The sequence below is a fragment of the Leptidea sinapis genome, chromosome 14, assembly GCF_905404315.1.
Source record: "Leptidea sinapis chromosome 14, ilLepSina1.1, whole genome shotgun sequence".
In the NCBI taxonomy this organism is placed as follows: Eukaryota; Metazoa; Arthropoda; class Insecta; order Lepidoptera; family Pieridae; genus Leptidea; species Leptidea sinapis.
Genome location: NC_066278.1, coordinates 2,984,084 through 3,002,934, shown reverse-complemented (window position 1 = coordinate 3,002,934; position 18,851 = coordinate 2,984,084). Strand labels below are relative to the sequence as shown.

Below are 18,851 nucleotides of genomic sequence, written 5' to 3'. Positions count from 1 at the left end.
GCTTATATGTATAATAACATCCATTAAATAGTGGAGAAAAACTGTTATTTTTGTGGTTTCTAATATGATGTCGGAAATAATTACATTTTTTCAGCTTACATTGCAAACGCCGGCTGAACACATTGAAAAGGTCTACAGAAAACTCCGCTATGGTATATGTCTGTCTCTTATGGATATCCCACAATAACGTTTTTTTGTCATTTACTTTTTACGACAAATAATGGCTAATTTTTAAGCGATTTTAACCAATACAGCATTAATCCTTATCTAATTAAATACCTTAAATATATTGTTGTATATTAAATATATAGATCTATATGGCCCTTTATAGCATATGATTTGCAATTTTTTATTAATTTATGTGACGATACAACTTTTGCCAGGTCAGCTAGTTAGTAGATAATTTTAAACGAAAGAATTCGAATGAAAAAATATATTATTGTGAGCGAGATAACTTGAGAGAAGATACGTTACAATCGTATACTTTTTTAGACATTGTCAAAAATAAAATAGCCTTTTATCATTATTTCTAGATGAACCTGAGACATGAGCTGTGGAAGTTCTCGAACATAATTAATGTACAATTATTTTTTTCCATATATTTAATCTAATATATATAAATTACGTGACACGTTGTTTGTCCGCGATGGACTCCCTAAACTAATGAACGGATTTTAATGGGGATTACTTCATGCAGTGCAGTTTAGTCCAACTTGAGAGATAGGATAGTTTTTATTTCGATTTGGGACCCATAATTCATTTTATTTTCAAAATTTTTTTTGTATGGACATATTTTCTATGAGAGAATTTATTGACGCACATTTTGACAGTTCTGCTGTGATACAATTTCATTATAACAACAGGGAGCATTTACTACGAAATAATTCTTGATGTTTTGAAATATTATTAGCAATTTTCTATAAAACAGTTTTTATTTAATTATCTACAGAACAACGTCCGTCGGGTCAGCTAGTTAGACTATATTTTCATTAAAAAAGTTGACAGGATGGTTATCTAGTTCGATATGCTTTTTATGGCTTTTTTGCTTTAATTAACAAAATATGTGTGAATATGATATAATATATTACATTGAGACATACTAGAATATTTAAAAAATATATAATAAGTAGTCATAATAATTATATAATTTTATTACTATATACATATATACTAAGCAAAACTGAAACATCGCGGTGTGCCGAAAGCGAATGACGTCACGGGTGTAGCCAGATGACTCATGAATCTCCCGGACGAAGTGTAACAGGAAAATGGGAAACCATTTCCGATCTTGTTCCCGCTGAACTGAATTGCTTTTCAAATTAAACAAATGGCACTTATTCGGTACTGATGCTGTTTGAATAACGATTAACCCCCTTATTCATAATAGTCTGCTAACTTAAAGCATTGCTAATTCTCACTCTGTCTTCTTCTATTGACCTAAGTCAGAATGAGAAAAAAGACTCCTTAGCGGCTGTTTAAAGTTAGCGGACCATTATGAATAAAGGGGTAAGTAGTTCTGATATGATTTACTTAAAAATATTTTTTTTTAATAAAACCTTATACTATACTTGTATCATTTTCTTCTATAAACTATCGCTTAGTTGGATCAACTTGCTATTGCAGTAAGGAACCTGAAACAGAGCATACATACAGCAAACCAAATAATATTAAAGAAACCTTAGTAGTAGAAGTGAAACCTTCAAAAATTATGGCTTCAAGATAATGTAAAATTTCGGGAAGAAGATAATTGTAGGTTTTAGTAATGATCATAGTGATACAAAGTTTTATAATTATTTTACATTTTATTCGTATAGATTTATTCAGACTCAGAGCTTACATTTTCGGTAAATGATACAAGATGCTTATGGTAACTAAAGTATGAAATAAATACTTTGGTCTTAATATGGTCCACATATCTTTGGAATACTGTGCCAATTGTTTTTGATCTTGTTGTTGGTACAGTGCGACTGCTGCACATTTTCAAATTAAGTTTGGCTTCAAAAACTCAATCAACGGAATCGCTGCGTCTGATGCAAAATTTATATTAAAATCCCCACTTAGAATTATCGGAATTTCATCGTTATCTTTTTAAGAATTCGTGATACTTCAAATAATAATAATAATAGCAAAAAAAAAGCACAAAGGGAACCACGAACATAAGAAACACTATAATTAATAATATAATAATAAAACAATGTAATTCCTATCTCATTTTCTCCCACGTTAAATCTTATGAATTTATGTGTCTGTCCTTTTTACTGTCTCGCTTTTTCGTTTCATCGACTTTCAAATCACATAGATGCTTAAAACGTAATAAAAATAACTCAATTATTTCAATGAAATAACGAATATTATAAGAATAGTATATAGTTAATCATTATTATAGTGGAAATCATAATTTAAACACAAGGTTCTAAATCTCGGAACGTTCGGTTTATAGACTCATAAAATATTCAAACAAATTATGACTAACTAACCGGACAATTAATGAGTGTTTCTGAATTCTAAATGGGAGCTACAACTCTAGGGATATATAGAGATATATTGAACCTTACTTAGACTTTATAGAGTCAAATATATTTATTCAATTAGGCTTAAACAAAATTCGTTTAAAACTTCACTACAAATATTACTTTTAAATTACTGAATTTACCTTCTTTGTAAAAAGTTGAGCTCGTGAGAAGAACATATAAGAAACTCAACGGCCACTCTTTTCCATCAAATAGTGTTTTATAATGGCTGTTACTTACGTTAAACTTAGTTGAGTTTAATCAAAGCGTAGTCTTTGATTATGTTTTATTGTCAAGTCTTCTTCGTCGGATTACTCATGACAGAGCAGTCATGGTCACGTCGAAAGACGACCATTCTACGCCAGGTATCCCTGGCTGTTGTTTCTCTGGCACATGTGTTGAGGGGAGTATTGGTTAGGGCTTTGATCTGGTCTGTCCAGCGCATAGGGGAGCGTCCTCTTGACCTACTGCCGTTGACTCTCTGAACAACAAGTCTCTGTATGGCATGCTCTCCACGTCAAAATTTATTATCAATAGACATCTAAAATTATACTGAGCTTATGCTAATGCAGCCCAATGCAAAGGCCAAGTTCGCGTTTTATCACACTCAGCTAAGTTTCATGTGAGTAAAGGTTGAGCAAGTTTAAGTTCCTTCTATCCCAGCCTAAGTTAGTGACGCCTCTGAGCTGCTTCACACTTGTTGTGGGCAGTTGGGCTCACTACACGCATTGTCGCAAACAACCGCGACGTAAATTATTTTCTACATATTGTGCATCTTTCTGAAACGGTTGTGTAGTTAAAAATGTATTTGGCGAACCAATACTTAATTATCCTATTTGTATAACGATATTCTTTTTAACTTTTATATGACTTTTATAGTTCGTACTTCCACGACTTTCGCATCATGTCATTATATGACATTTTATATGTACATTTCTGTCCAATACTTAAAAAAACATAAACTCGTAATTCCACTAGGCTCCGGAAAATTGCTCAATCTTTTAAAGTGGATTGTGTTATATTTTATAATAAACTCCCAAATGATATTAAAATATTACCTATTAAAAAATTTTAATGTATCGTAAAAAATAAATTAACATCTAAGGCCTATTATAGTGTGAAAGATTATTTGAATGATAAAGATAGTTGGAATCAATGTTCTAAATTTTCTAATGAATATTGTTATACTCATTTGAATGCTATTGTAACTTATGTACTTCTTCCTGATTTGCACTAAATAACTTATAAAGTTTTACAGTAAATAAAGATTTTTTTGACTTTGACTTTGTCCCACTTTACTTTTAGAGCACGTCGTAGTCTCTCCCTGACCCTGATAGTATGTCGTTTGTCAATGGATCCTGAATAAATAACAAAACATTAATTTTGACACGATCAAATATATTATTTAAATATTAAAATACCAAACCTGACAGCGTGCCCCATGAACGAAATAGAATAGAAAAAATTTTTTGAAGATAAGTCCTTAATTGCATAAACTCTAAATAAATATGTAAACTTTTTTAGTAATTTTATTATTAATTATTTTTTATATTTTTATATGCTGTATAGTTAATAATATTTTGTTGTATTTAGGTTTGTCTTGTCCCATACTAAAAATATAAAAAAAATCTCGGGGGATGAAAAAAAAATTTGGTTGAAAAAAGGTTGAATTTTCTGATCCTGTGAACGCCAGGGCAGCGCTACACAGCATAAAGTGCAAAATTGTCGCACTCTATAAGAAGTTTATACAAAATGTGAAATCTCTATATTAAAACTGTTTCAAACGACCAGAATACCTTCTAAGATTTGATTTAACCCTTCACTGTATCGACCAATATGTATTTAAACCGCATAGCTCTAATAAATTGTGTTTTTGGCTCCAATATAAGCTGGCTGTGCCAACGCCGTTTTTATTATGAGCGAGCAAGTTATCATATTAATTTACTACAGATACTAATCCTGCTTTTAAGTTTGAAATTCAACATCTAGTAATATCATTTTTTATGTAATTTTTTCTACTTTAATTTGATATTTTTAGAATAATAATGATTAAATATTAAAATATTTAAAGTTTAGAATAAGTGAAGTCGCTATTCCTCACATAAACACTTAAGTTTCATGATGATGGCTTAAATTATTTTGTAGTTTGTTTCTTGCATATTTTGAACAATAAAAAAAAAGATGCAACATAAAATCCTTTCTTAGGTTTCCTCTATGAGAAGAAAGGAGTCCTTATAGGATCATTTCTTCGTCAGACAGTCTGTCAACATTATTTTTCTTCGAAACGTGTGGATGTATCAAGTTGAAATTAGCACAAAATACTTATCCCCTTATTCATAATAGTCTTCTAACTTAAAGTATTGCTAATTCTCACTCTGTCTTCTTCTATTGACCTTAGTCAGAATGAGAAAAAACACTCCTACGCGGCTGTTTAATGTTAGCGGACCATTATGAATAAGGGTGTTTAAGTATGCGGTTGCATAATGGTGTAAAAATTAAAAGTACTTAACGAAATGACAGGATAAGCCCATTTAAACTTAAATCTTAACACTAGCAAATGAAAACCTATTGAAGAAGAGGATACAGTAAATAACAAAATAGGTATGGTAACACAAAGAGTAAAATCCGAAAACCGTTACTTCTTATTACATTACTAGCTGAGCCGGCAAACGTTGTTTTGCCATATAAATTATTTATAGAGTTATTCTTGGACAATGCAACATTCATTTATTTTTATTAAATAAAATATTTTTTCTAAAATAAACGTAGCCTAAGTCACTCCTTATTACATCAGCTACCTGCCAATAATAGTCCCGTCAAAATCGGTCCTGCTATTTCAGAGATTAGCCGGAACAAACAGAAAGAAAAAATTTAAAAAATATGTTATATTGGTGTATGTACCGTATCTATACTAATATTATAAAGCTGCAGTGTTTGTTTGTTTGAACGCGCTAATCTCTGGTACTACTGGTCCGATTTGAATGATTCTTTCAGTGTTGGGTAGTCCATTTATCGAGGAAGGCTATAGGCTATGTTTTTTTTTTCAAAATTAGGGATCCGTAATAAAATTGCTATTTTGTAACACAAGGTGTAAAATCGAAAACCTATTTTTGTGTGCGCTGCAAAAACTATTGACAATAGAACAAAATGATGTACAGGGTATAATATAGGCAATATTTTATTACTTATAAAACTATTGCGTGAATTATACTTTATATGGCAAAACAACGTTTGCCGGGTCAGCTAGTATAATATATATTCGTATACATGTAGTAAAAAACGGTTATTTCAATTTGTATTACAAACAGACACTCCAATTTTATTTATATGTATAGATGTACAACTTTTATCGGGGTGTGATCGTAACCTTTATCGCGTTGGCAATATCTACATTGTACTGTCTAATTACTTTTATACGTTTTATACATGCCTGACTTGTGTCTATTCTTAGGTAATGGAATATTTCGACGTACTCGTTCGTATGTCACATTGTTCTTCATTTCAACTTCCTGCACTTCTCTGTGTGTCTGTCACAACGACTAACATTCCTCCGTGCGATAGTGTTCTTAAAAGTGATCAAAATTTTTCGCATTGCGTATCTTAATATATATAAATCTTGTGTCCTAATGTTTCCAGTGAAATCCTAAATTAATGAACGGACTTTAATGGGGATTACTTCATGGAATGCAGTTAAGTCCAACTTGAGAGATAGGATAGTTTCTATTACGATTTGGAACTGATAATAATTTTTATTTCCAATATTTGTTTTGTATTTTCTATGAGAGAATTTAGGGTATGTTCCGTTTTGCACTGTGACCACTGTACAGTGTGACGTCAATTTAGTATACTGTGAAGCCGTTCCTTTACAGCCAGTTATATTGGTTACTATTTAAAACGGAACGCAATCCCGTATACTGTCAGCCGCATATTTTGACGCACCATTCAAATGAGTGTATTAAAGTTTTCTAGATCTTTAAAAAATGCCGTCGTTGGAGTACTGCAAATTAAAAATATTTTGGTTTAAACTGTAGGTATTGTTTATAAAACGTTAGGCACTCGAGTGGTTTTGACAGATCACGTGATCAAAGTACTGCGAGTTACTCGCCTAACCTCGAAAACGCTCACCAGTGCTCACAGTAGACTATGGCGGCGATTTATGACGTCATATTTTTACTGCGGCAATATACTGGCAGTCCATAACGGAACGAATTTTCTACAGTGATAGCACTGTGCAGTGCTCGCAGTGCATATCGGAACATACCCTTAGTGAAGCACGGTTTGACAGTTCTGCTGTCAAACAATGTCATTATAACAACAGCGATTATATATTGCAAAATAAGGCTAATGTTATGAAATATTATTGACGAATTCATAAAAACGTCTGTCGGGTCAGCTCTTATCTTACTTTCTTTATTTCCTTATTTATCCGATATTATTTATAAGCATGTGATAACTCGATTGTTGTATTTCACAACATAATGTGAAATCGTTGATTAGATAATATTATTTAGATAAACATTGATATAATTTATTGTCCTTAAAAAATATAATTTAGTTGTTATTTTATTCCAAATTTATCTGAATGTGATTTATATTACTGTAAACAATTAATTGTGTAAGTTCTTTGCGAACGATACCGTAGGCCGAATGCAATATGAGATGCTCTGTTTCTGTCATATTATTGAACGCAATGAAAAGTTACTCCAAGTTTAAAATTACTTCTTCCTGTCATTTAATTCTGTAGTGACAAAGGTACGATAAAGCAATGGATTGCTTATGATTAGGATGATTTGAGTGAATGTATCAGAAAGCTATTGAAACAAACTGTGACAACATGTAAAAATAAACCATCTTATTAACAAAATAAGGATCAAAACTTGGCGAGGGAGTAGAGTGCCGTACGGCACACTCGGTGTTGGTGTATTTGAAAAATCTAGTGCCCTGGATACTGCCGATTTGGGAACGATAAATAATATGTAAGAGTAATATAGTAATATAGACTTTCTGTTAACATTGCGAGGGGTTAGAACGTGGACTAGTGTAAAAGTGAGACAATAACCAGTGAAGCGTTGCACCCTTCCCCCTTGTGTTCTGATGACTGTTACAAAGTGTAAATGTTCGTCCTTCTAAAACCATAAATAAAGGTCGCAAAGCTTGTTCGTAACTTGAGTACAAATTTTAAAGTGTCTAACGGATAGCTCATATTCGGAAGATTAAGATTATATGATGACAGACAGATGACAACTGACAAAAATTACGTTCCGTTCCTTTAATTGTTCCTGTACACTTCAGTTTATGTTCTGTTTTACGACGATTTGGCTAAATACAAGCTAAACAATGTTTTGTAATAGAAAAAGATAAACTCTATCTTAGACGGCGTTATTGTTTTGTTAGGCCACTGACGTTTCTATAGTTAAGTCACTGTATAACAAAACCCGTGTCGAAAGCCATGTTTAAATTATTTTTTTAGTAATAACACCATAAGTTTTAAGTGAGTGAGTGAGGATTACATAGCGACGAAAAGCGTAGGAAACTGTGATATTTTTTAATGAAAAATATCTGATACCTTATGTTCAGCGCTTTATTTATCGAACTCACATTTTCTGACGTGAAACATTCATGTCAAGCAATATTGTGTTTAGTTTGGAAGTCGCCGCAGCTTGGGTTCAATCAAGATTTTTTTTGGAGAGAGGAAAATAAATTTACGTATTGAAGACCTCGGGCTCGGGTGTAAACACCCCCTACCGACTAAAATCCTCCTCTGTGCTGATAGCCGCCTAAAGGCTTTTACAGCGAAGCCGGGCGGTGGCCTTAGAGGCCGAAAATGTAGCTCACGGCCCCGACGCGTCTCCGAAGGTCTAGGACTCGAACCTCTAACCGCCTGCTCACTAGGCTGGATGGAGAGATGATCGCTAACAATATAATGAGTTCATATTGGGCGGACGGCATGGCGCATCACTAAAGAACAGCTTCTGAATGTCTTGATCGTCTCGTGAGTCTCATAACATAAAAGATGGATCTGTGAACACAGATCACATTCATAGTACACAAAAGTATTCTCATAAGATTAAAGCGAAACTCACTTGCTTGAGAATTTTACATAAAATTATAACGTTACATCAATGTGGTATGTAATGACATGGTAATTATTTCAATTTGTGGGTAGTTTAGCAAATCATAACATAACACCATGAATGTTTTAACGGATTAATTTAAAGGAGCTTGGGCATTTTTGACCAGAGCTCTCGAAGTACATGTCTATTATTGAAATGCGGTTTGTTTTGAAGGGTTAGGGTTAACTTTTCTCGGAATTTATTTATTTTAATCCAAATGTATGGTGGAAATGATTTAACGCGAAGTGTAAATTGCTACTAACTGCGATACGATCTATGTTGGTCGTAAGGCGCAATCCATCTTGGAGTAGGGATAGAGCTTAGAGGGCAAATCCAGTCACGCCATGTTCGAATGAGACAATATCGAAGTTTAGAGCTTTAAAAGGCTCCTTCATGTAGTTGTATTTAGGTCAATTTTACTTTTTTAATAGTCCATTTGACGACGCATTTACAATAGATATTGGCTTGAACACCTATTGGAATCCTTTTGATTGATATGTGTGTATCTATGTACCGATTAGATCCGCGAATAAATCTGTAGCCGCGAAAATAGGAATTGGGTCGCTTTTCTTTAATCCACGAATAGTGAAAACGCGAATAAGGAGCTTTTACTGTATATATAAGAAGAGATATATATATAATTAAAATAATCAGTAGTTTTATTCGAAATGTTGAGCTTTTTTTGTAATTACTTTTTATAGTCTGTATGTTTTGTTCTAGTTTTTAAATTTATTAGTAATTGTTTTTTATGTTAATTAGTCAAGTGAATTTTATTCAGGTGAGGTCATGTGTCACGCGGGGGTCACAGAAGATCAGCGTTGCAAAACATTTGTGTTGGAACACATGCTGAGTGGCACCTTTTTTAACACCACATGTTTTCTATTCTTTTTTTATAATTTTAAATTCTTTCATTTTTGTCATTTGTGTATGTGTGTTTATAAAAAAACATTTTTCTTTCTTTGGATTTAATGCGGGTCATTAATGTGTCTGGCTTAGACTCTGTGGATTGACGCGCTGTTCAATTGAATAGTATGGATTTATCTTGGGAAATATAGTCACTGCTAGTTCTAGAAATTTAAGCGACTTGATATCAGGATATCAGCGTGTCAAATAGTACATTTTTACAATACTTGGTGTTGTAAAAATGTCCATATTCTGAGCTTTTTCTTCTACTGAAGTCCGGAACATAACTTCCAGAAATGTTTGGGTCCAGATGCAGTCTTGCTGGAAATAATATTTGAATATTATTATAATATTTTTATTTGTATCAAATATTTTATATAATATGTAAACATGTATGTTTGCATTACTTTTGGACCTGTTGTACCGGAATCTAAATTTACGATTTAGAATTTAAGAACGAACTTACACTCTTTTGAAGTCATTGTTATATAATATAATTTTATATATTTTAACTTCATAAGGGCCAAATAGCAGTGTTTGTATATCATTGATCTCTCCCCTATAATTGTTTCTTATAAATGAACATTCATCAAACATTTATAAGTGTCCAATTAACTCAATAGCTTATATAACAAATATTCGGAGGGTTTGGTTGGAGCAGTGGGAACATAACTCACAGATAAACAAGCCTGTTAATAATATGCTCAATTAAGTTAAGTTAATAGATCGCTTCTTGATATCTATCGGGTATTAATTAGATTTCGATCTCTAAGTCTTTCAAGATTAGATATATTGCAAGTGTTCAAGCACTAACAACGTCGTCGTAAAGATAATAATTATGACTTGTATTCAGTAAACTAAAGCTTGGTTTTAGTAGTAGTTTTATCAAAATAAGGGACGAGACGAGACGGATGTTCAGCTGATGGTAATTGATACGCCTGCCCATTACAATGTGATGCCACTCAGGATGATTGAAAAACCCAAAACTCCTTAGCGGCACTACAATTGCGCTAGCCACCGTCAAGTTTCATTTGCCCAGTAATTTCACTAGCTTTAGCGGGCCAGACTAAAACACAACATTGTTTACACATTACTGCTCAATAGTGAAAAGATAGAAGAAATAGACGCCGTTGTGGTACCCATAATCAAGCTGGCATCCTGTGCAAAGGACACAATTACAATTATCACTATTTGGGCAGAGTTTTTCCTGTCAATTCAGAATGAGTTATTTGGAATGTCCAAGAAAGCTCGTAACGTGGTCAAAAATGAACAATTAATTGGTGTTTATTTGTTTGACGTGAAGTTAAACAATTTTCCTTTTAACTCTCTAATCTTGATATTGAGTGTTACGTTGTCTTGATTGTGACACAAATTGTATAATCTTTTATAATACATTTAGTTGTTACACAATGAAATAACAAGACGGAATCATCTATCTAATAATAATATTTGCACGGTACGCGAGAGATCGTGGGTTCGAGTCCCGTATCATTCATAAAATTTTGTTTTCAAATTTTATTACTGTATTTATCATAGAAGTGATCACTTCTGGTTATCACTTTAAAAACATAACAAATTGTTTAGATTTACAAGAGCGACATCTCAAGTCAATTTCCTAATATGCAAATATTGGGGTTGAGCAGGTAGGTTATCAACTGTAAAGTAGATCCTGTAGATGAAGCCACAACCTGAAAGTTGAACAAAGCATACAAGATTTTATGACGATACGTCACTCGAACGGTTAGCTTAGTTGGAAGAACACCCGCACGGAATGCGAGAGGTTCGTAGGTTCGCGGCCCGCATCTTGGGTGGGTTCATAAAATTTTGTTTTCAAATTTTATTTGTTTATGTATATCGTATTAAATATATTTAGTTGAGAGCTAAATAATTTGTGTGATAATCAAACCAATTTTTATCCGTGTATTTAAAATAAATAAAAATGATGATTGTTTCAGGTAAGCCGGCCGAGTCCTGCCCAGTATGTGACGTCATGTCTCTTAGTCCTTACGGTGAGTCATTCAACTCTAATTGGACATAAACTCCCCCTTCACATTACTTGATACTTCCTTTCATTGTTGAATTTTAATGTAAATTATCACTTGCACACTTCGTTGGACTCTTAAGTTTTCGAAGATAAAACTTTTATACGACTTCTACTTATATATAAATGAGAGATAATATAATTGTTAGCTCTAGGTTTTATTTAATAATTTACAGTAGGTATTATAATTAACATCCGGACTGATATTATTGTATATCTTTAAATCAAAGTACATATAATACTTGGAATGAGTTACACAAATTTTTTGATTATTCTTGAGTTTTAATTCCGCCAATATAGGTCTTATCTAATATCCTATAGCTTCCAAATCCTACTAATATTATAAATGCGAAAGTTTATAAGAATGTCTGGTTTTATGTTTGTTGCTCTTTAGCCCAAAAACTACTGAATGGATTTTAATGAAACTTTACAACAATATAGCTTATACATCAGAATAACACATAGGCTGTAATGTATAAAGCTATAATGTGAAATATCCAAAATAATATGATATGTCAATGTCAAAAAAATCTGCAAACTGCGAGGTAGTATTTAATTAATATAATATAATTGCTTATAGTATTTTTACTGCTTCATAGCGTTCTACGCAGACGACGTCGCGGGCATCAGCTAGTACAATATAAGCCATTTCATACAAACGAAAAGAGATATGCAGGAAATTTTGTCAAGAGTCAGAACCCAATGGTCAATTATTTATCGGATAAATAATAGTTTTTGTCAAATATCTTATACAGACGTCGAGCATTTGCCAGTTACAATTATATTATATGTACACATATATGACGCACGACTGTCGCCTTGTAGTCGTAATATCTTCGACAAAAACAAGGTCAATTAAAAATGTCATTTGCGACTTACGACGTTTAACAAATTACTTAAATATTAGGTAATAAAAGGATATAATTTGTTTGTCACATCGTTATAAGTTATATGAGAATAACCTTATATAATACTAGCTGACCCGGCGAACGTTGTTTTGCCATATAAATTGTATTGATCTTGTGCTTGCTAGTTGATAAGAGATGGCGCTAGTTGTATTCATTAGTAACAATCACACTTCTTTTATATTTTGTATAATTCACACTATAGTTTTATAAATTATAGCCTATTTGTTATTCTGGTGTGTAAGCTATATCATTGTAAAGTTTCATCAAAATCTATTCTGTAGATTTTGCGTTAAAGAAGTTCAAACATACATCCAGACATACAAACTTTCACATTTGTAATATTAGTAGGATACTCCACAAATCGTATCGAATTGGCGGAACTTATAGAAAAGGTAGGAATTAGGTCTCAACGTTAAGAATCTAACATTTTTAAAAGGTAAGCACGGGTTATATCGTCATCGACTGTGCGCCTATTTGCGTGAGAAACTTCTTGTAAGCTGTTTAAGCCCAATACGATGTGGTCAGTTACACACATTACCTCTGAATATTTGTTGAATAAATGTAGGAATTCTGAACATAGGTTAACATTGGTGCGGTGCAGGCGGGAAGTGAACTGGCGTCCGCAGCTTCGCTTGTGTTTAATTTGATAGAAAATAAAAACGGTGTAGACTCTATTAAATTCCTCTCGATTTCCTTGGATTTTATTTATTTCGTATTACCGCTTTTTTTAATTAATTATCCATACATTGATACACTATATATACGTAATATATATTTATTAAAAGTACTTTAATGTTGTCGAAATTAATGTCAGAAGTGAAACCTGCATTGTGCATGAATTTCTAAGCTGCATATGAAGTCCTGGTTCATGTTGCTAGGATGACACATGATTTCAACCGCTATTAAGTAGGTACATTACTGTCACCACTACCATATCTATTGCATATGCGCATGACGTCAGGTATATTCGCGTCATACATAAGACGATCTCTTCTTCAACTATGATCGCCTGATACCAAAACACTGTATAATGCTTCCTATCTCATTTTCTCCCACGTTAAATCTTATGAAATAATATATTTGACTCTTTTTACTGTCTCGCTTTTTCGTTTCATCGACTTTCAAATCACAACGATGCTTAAGAAGTTTTCACTACAATAAGAACTGTACGAAGTGTACTTGGTATACGCAAGTTGATCCCTCTAGTGTTGGATGAGAGCGACGCTGGCGTTGGCCAACTGTGAACTAGTTTTTTTTTAATGAAATTAAGGGACGAGACAAGCAGAATTCAGTTGACGGTATTTGATACGCCCTGCCCATTACAATGCAGTGCCGCTCAGGGTTCTTGAAAAATACAAAAATTCTAAGCGGCAAAACAATAGCGCTCGTCACCTCGAGACATGAGATGTTAAGTGTCATTTGCCCAGTAATTTCACTAGCTACGGCGCCCTACAGACCGAAACACAATAATGCCTACACATTACTGCTTCACGGCAGTAAAAGGGCCGTTGTGGTACCCAAAATCATATGTTCTTCTACGTAAACTGAACAAGTGAAGTAAATTGTCGTAATAAGACGATATATAAGACACGCCCTTGGAGAGCACACAATTTAATCATATTAGTCGTGTTCATCCTTTGTCCAATTCAATCCAGTGCAGTAATCAAGCGGTTACAGTAGGTCAGCAGGTCACTCAGCCCGCCCGCATCGAGTAACAGGGTTGCCATGTGTGCCGTCCAGAAATTCCCAACCTTAATTATTTGATCACAATTACATTCCCTGGGAGCGGACAACTTAATTATGTCGCAGGGAACGTTTCAATTTTATTGAAAGTCAAATTGGAAATACTTACGTACACCTCAAATGAAGCTTAATATTAATGTTTATATTTATTGGTATTCATGGAAAAGGCACTCAAACCTCACTGTTCCTTCGATATACATATAATGAAAGGTAACTAATACAGACACATGTTTACACCAACAGGCTACTTGAACTGGAAAAAAATGTTGCCATATATCCAAAGAATATAATGTAAGTGTTGTTAACCATATATTCTATAATAATTAAAAATCTTTTATTTTTTTGTGCATATCACAGCATCGGCTGCTCGTTTAACATAATTATTATTTTTTCTTTACATAAATACTAATAAATAATGGATATAAGTAAAAAGTAGTTAAAATACACGCTTTTTATAGAAAACCTCTACTCTACGGAAAATTGCCTAATATGAGATAAATCGGTTAAAGATAATGGTGGAAATTTAAAATTTACATCAATTCCTGCCTTATAGACGATAGATAAAAATTAACATAAATCTTATTTTGCAAGTTGAAAAATGGAATAAATTTATCAAATAAATTTAATGTCGTCGGTCCTCGATATGAACGAAATCTGGCCGTTTAAAGTGTGTCTAAATCGCGCCCAAATGAGTCGGTTACAAACAAACATACAATCAGTTGTGAAAAAGATGTAAAAATGTAGTACTTTTATGAAAGTAAAAATTTATTCTATCTACGAGTGCTACAGAAAAGCTAGCTCAAACTCATAGCTTACTTCAAATATTTCTAAACGGTGTCTAGGCTGGTCTGGACCAGACGTAGAAGACACAAATGATAGCGTCATCAAGACGAGATTAATAATATGAAATACAAAATTTTTTTTACTCTGTGAACGGCTGGATCACTTGGCGTTGCGTAGAGAAGTCGCTTCATTGTGTGTCTTCTACCGCATTTATCACGGGGAGTGTTCCGAAGAGCTGTTTAACCTGGTTCCTGCCGCCTAATTCCACCTTCGCACGACACGCTAGGATATCATCCTCACCATCTGGATGTGTGGCGGTCCTCCACAGTGCGGTTTTCAAGGAGCTTTCTTCCTTGTTCCTCAAAGCTGTGGAATGAGCTTCCTTGTGCGGTTTTTCCGGGACGATACGACATGGGTACCTTCAAAAAAAGTGCGTACACCTTCCTTAAAGGCCGGCAACGCTCCTGTGATTCCTCTGGTGTTGCGGGAGATTGTGGGCGGCGGTGATCACTTAACAACAGGTGACCCGTACGCTCGTTTGTTCTCCTATTCCATAAAAAAAAAAACATTCAAGATTTAAAATAATGTATATAATTGTCATTGTGTATTAATAACTTTGACTGATTCACCCTTAGTCCACTCAATATGACTTTAGGTACTTAGCCGAGCATGACCGCTCAATCTCATTCAATAACCACAAAATGATTCACTTTATATAGATAAAATTTATTTGTTATGATCGTAGCAACCCTATTGTCTATAACATTATTCATAATTTTATGTGAGCTACAAAAAGCCCACAATAAACATTTCACCCTTATACTTGTGAGCGATCCCGGCCGCCCCAGAGTGTGGGAACACTGCGCATTGAATAATGCACTGCCATCATTTTGTAACAGTTTGTGTTTCTATTAATATTATAATATCCGGACGACCGAGCCTTGCTCGGATTTTTAAGAATGTACAAAACTTGAACAAAAAAAAAACTAATAGGACTTCTGGATTCGCACCGGGGTCGTCTGCTTTCCGGATCACCCAATTTCCCATCTGAGCTATTATACGTCTTGTGTATATTGGCGAAATTTACCTTTGTATTCTAATATTTTTGTACCTGTCTCTCATTAAAACACGGATAAAACTACTTTTTTTTAAATTGAAACCTAGATCGATTGATCGCCCTCGAAATCCCCTGTACTCAAAATTTTATGAAAATCGTTGGAGCCGTTTCCGAGATTCAGATTATAATACGATTACGATCGAGTATTCACCATAAAATGATAAGAAAGTCAAAAGGCAGCGGACTCATTAAAAGATTGGCGATTTGCGTAAGACAGGAGGGATCACATTTTGAGCATTTAATTAATTAATTTACAAAAATATTCCCACTTAATTGACTACTTTCTCATATGGGGTGTTTTTTTACTTTTAAGTCGTTTCGAGTCCCAGACGAGACAAGTAATTTTAAGAAAATCTTTGAATGCAGAATTACTAACATTTAAAAATAACATAGTCTTCTTTCAGTAAAATACCCTATCTACGATATTTAAGGTACTTTCCCTTCATGTCCCATAACTTTGGGACATCCTGTATATATAGGCTTTTTAAAAGTCTTGTTTAATACATCAATCTCCCTCTACAACTACGTAAAATGCTCATTAACGCTACATTTTCCCTAAATCGCAAATAATTGGTCCACATTAAGACTACAAAATTATCACAACAAACTTAATTTGTTTATAAATTGTCAAATTTTAATATCACGTTTTAAATAACTTTGAAGAGATATAACGTACTATTATTTTGCCATGGAGAGACGTCGATTTCATAATATTAAAGTTTTCATGTTCAAAACTTCTTTTGAAGGTTGATATACATATTTCTGTCATCTCATGGGGAGTTCATCAATGCCTTACGGCCGTTCCCAATATTCAGTCTATCTCTTACTTGAGATAAAAATCGTAACTATCGTTGACTTTTCTGTCCCAATAAAGTTATCGACGTTATCGTAACTCACCTTATCCGTACACGCTGTCTGTCAATGGGACGACGTATAGCTTACCAGCGATAGAAGTTTGTATGATCATTGCCAGCTAATTACTGACAGAAGACGGTAATAATTTATCTCTATCTGTAGATAGTATATTGGTAACGGCCGTTAGTCGGTTGGTGCTAGGTCTGGCGTCTGTGTTTCTAAATGTAGTTATAACTATTTCCTGCCGTGTGTAGAGTGTACGTTACTATACAACAATAATAATATCAGTGCTGGTTCCGCCATCGTTGTTCGAACTTCTATACATTGGATATCTGCTGTTGTTTATCCGGATCTGAGGAAGCTGTTGTGAATTACTCTATGGAATGACGGAACCCTTATGTATTCGTCATATCTGTCTGTTTGTCCGTCCGTATGTCACAGCCCCTTTTTTCCGAAACTATAAGACCTATACCGTTGAAACTTGGTAAGTAGATGTACTCTGTGACCGCATTAAGATTTCACACAAATATAGAAAAAGAACAATAAATTTTGGGGGTTCCCTATACTTAGCACTGTAACTCAAAATTTTTTTTTCATCAACCCTTAAATCTTTTAAAATAAGAGAATGATAAAACAAAAATAATATATGATGTAAGTACATTACTATGCAAACTTCCATCGAAAATTTTCCTTCCTGGTTTTTGGTTTGAACGAGATCTAGAGTCAAAAATATCTTTAACTTAAAAAAATACACTAATATATTTTAAAACATCGATCAAAGTTACAACGAACTACATAAACTTTTATATTATTTTACTTGATGCTACGGAACCTTCACGGATTCGAACTTTTTTTAAGCTTTGTAATTTTCCAATTTGATTCAAATCGTTCAATATTGTGGGTGTGCTAATATTGAACCATGCCGCTTATTCCATTGTTTTAACGGCTTTTTGAAATTTTATTTGTTTACGGGCTTCTACCATTGATATAATTCTTCAATATTTACCTCAGTGGATGGTTTTCCTCGTGTCCAACGCAAAGCAATCCGAATCGTCTAGAATTCAGTACTCCGTGAACCGTTCCATCGTTTGGAGCTGTGTAAAGATATCGCTTTATTGTGTGTGTCTTATCACATTGCTTATAACTTGCAACGATCCGAAGAGCTATTCGACCTGATCGAAGTTTTCAACTTTAGATGTCCACCAATTTAAATATCACCCTCATCATTATGTGCGGTGTTTATCCAGGGTACGGTTCTCAAGGAACTGTATTCCAAGCGCAACCGTTGTTTCCAGGACTGCATGGTCACCTTCGGTTTTTGGCACTGTAACTGACAGGGCGTATCACTGACCATCTGACGAACGTCTTGCTTCTCCTATGCCGTAAGTGGCTTAAAAACAATGTGTACTGGAGAAACACTTCTACTTTATATCAATATATTTTTATCATTAACACGTCTTTAAGTACGTTATTATAATGAATGTGTCACTATTAAAATCCCTTAAAACATTTCTACAATATAAAATTATTAATAATATAATGGCCATGCTCACGTATTCCTAATACTGTCCAAAATCCCATAAATCAAGTGTGTGTTATAAATATCAGTTGTGGTGGTGATTTAAACACTCGGTCATCAAACAGTAGTTCTTGCAGCACAGTGTTCACTAATTAACGCCCACGTGGCGTCCGTTTTTTCCAATCTGACTAATATGCGTTTGTTTCGTGTATTCCACCACATTAACAGTTTACTGTTGCTATTTCTGGACAACGAGACGTAGGAGGAAGGTATACGTGTCAGCTTTATGTGTTTACAAACGCTACGAACGTCATGAACTGTCATAAGACATTTGACATTTTTGACAGTATTTGACATTT

At 33.8% G+C, this 18,851-nt stretch overlaps 1 protein-coding gene across 1 annotated transcript in view; it reads left to right on the top strand.

Moving 5' to 3' along the window:
• LOC126968060 (uncharacterized) overlaps nt 1–18,851 on the top strand; it is a 117,669-nt gene that overhangs the window by 23,640 nt on the left and 75,178 nt on the right. Inside the window, exon 2 of the mRNA XM_050812863.1 lies at nt 11,482–11,535. Coding sequence (XP_050668820.1) covers nt 11,517–11,535 — 19 coding nt within the window. The 5' untranslated portion in view covers nt 11,482–11,516. The remainder of the gene's footprint in view (nt 1–11,481; nt 11,536–18,851) is intronic.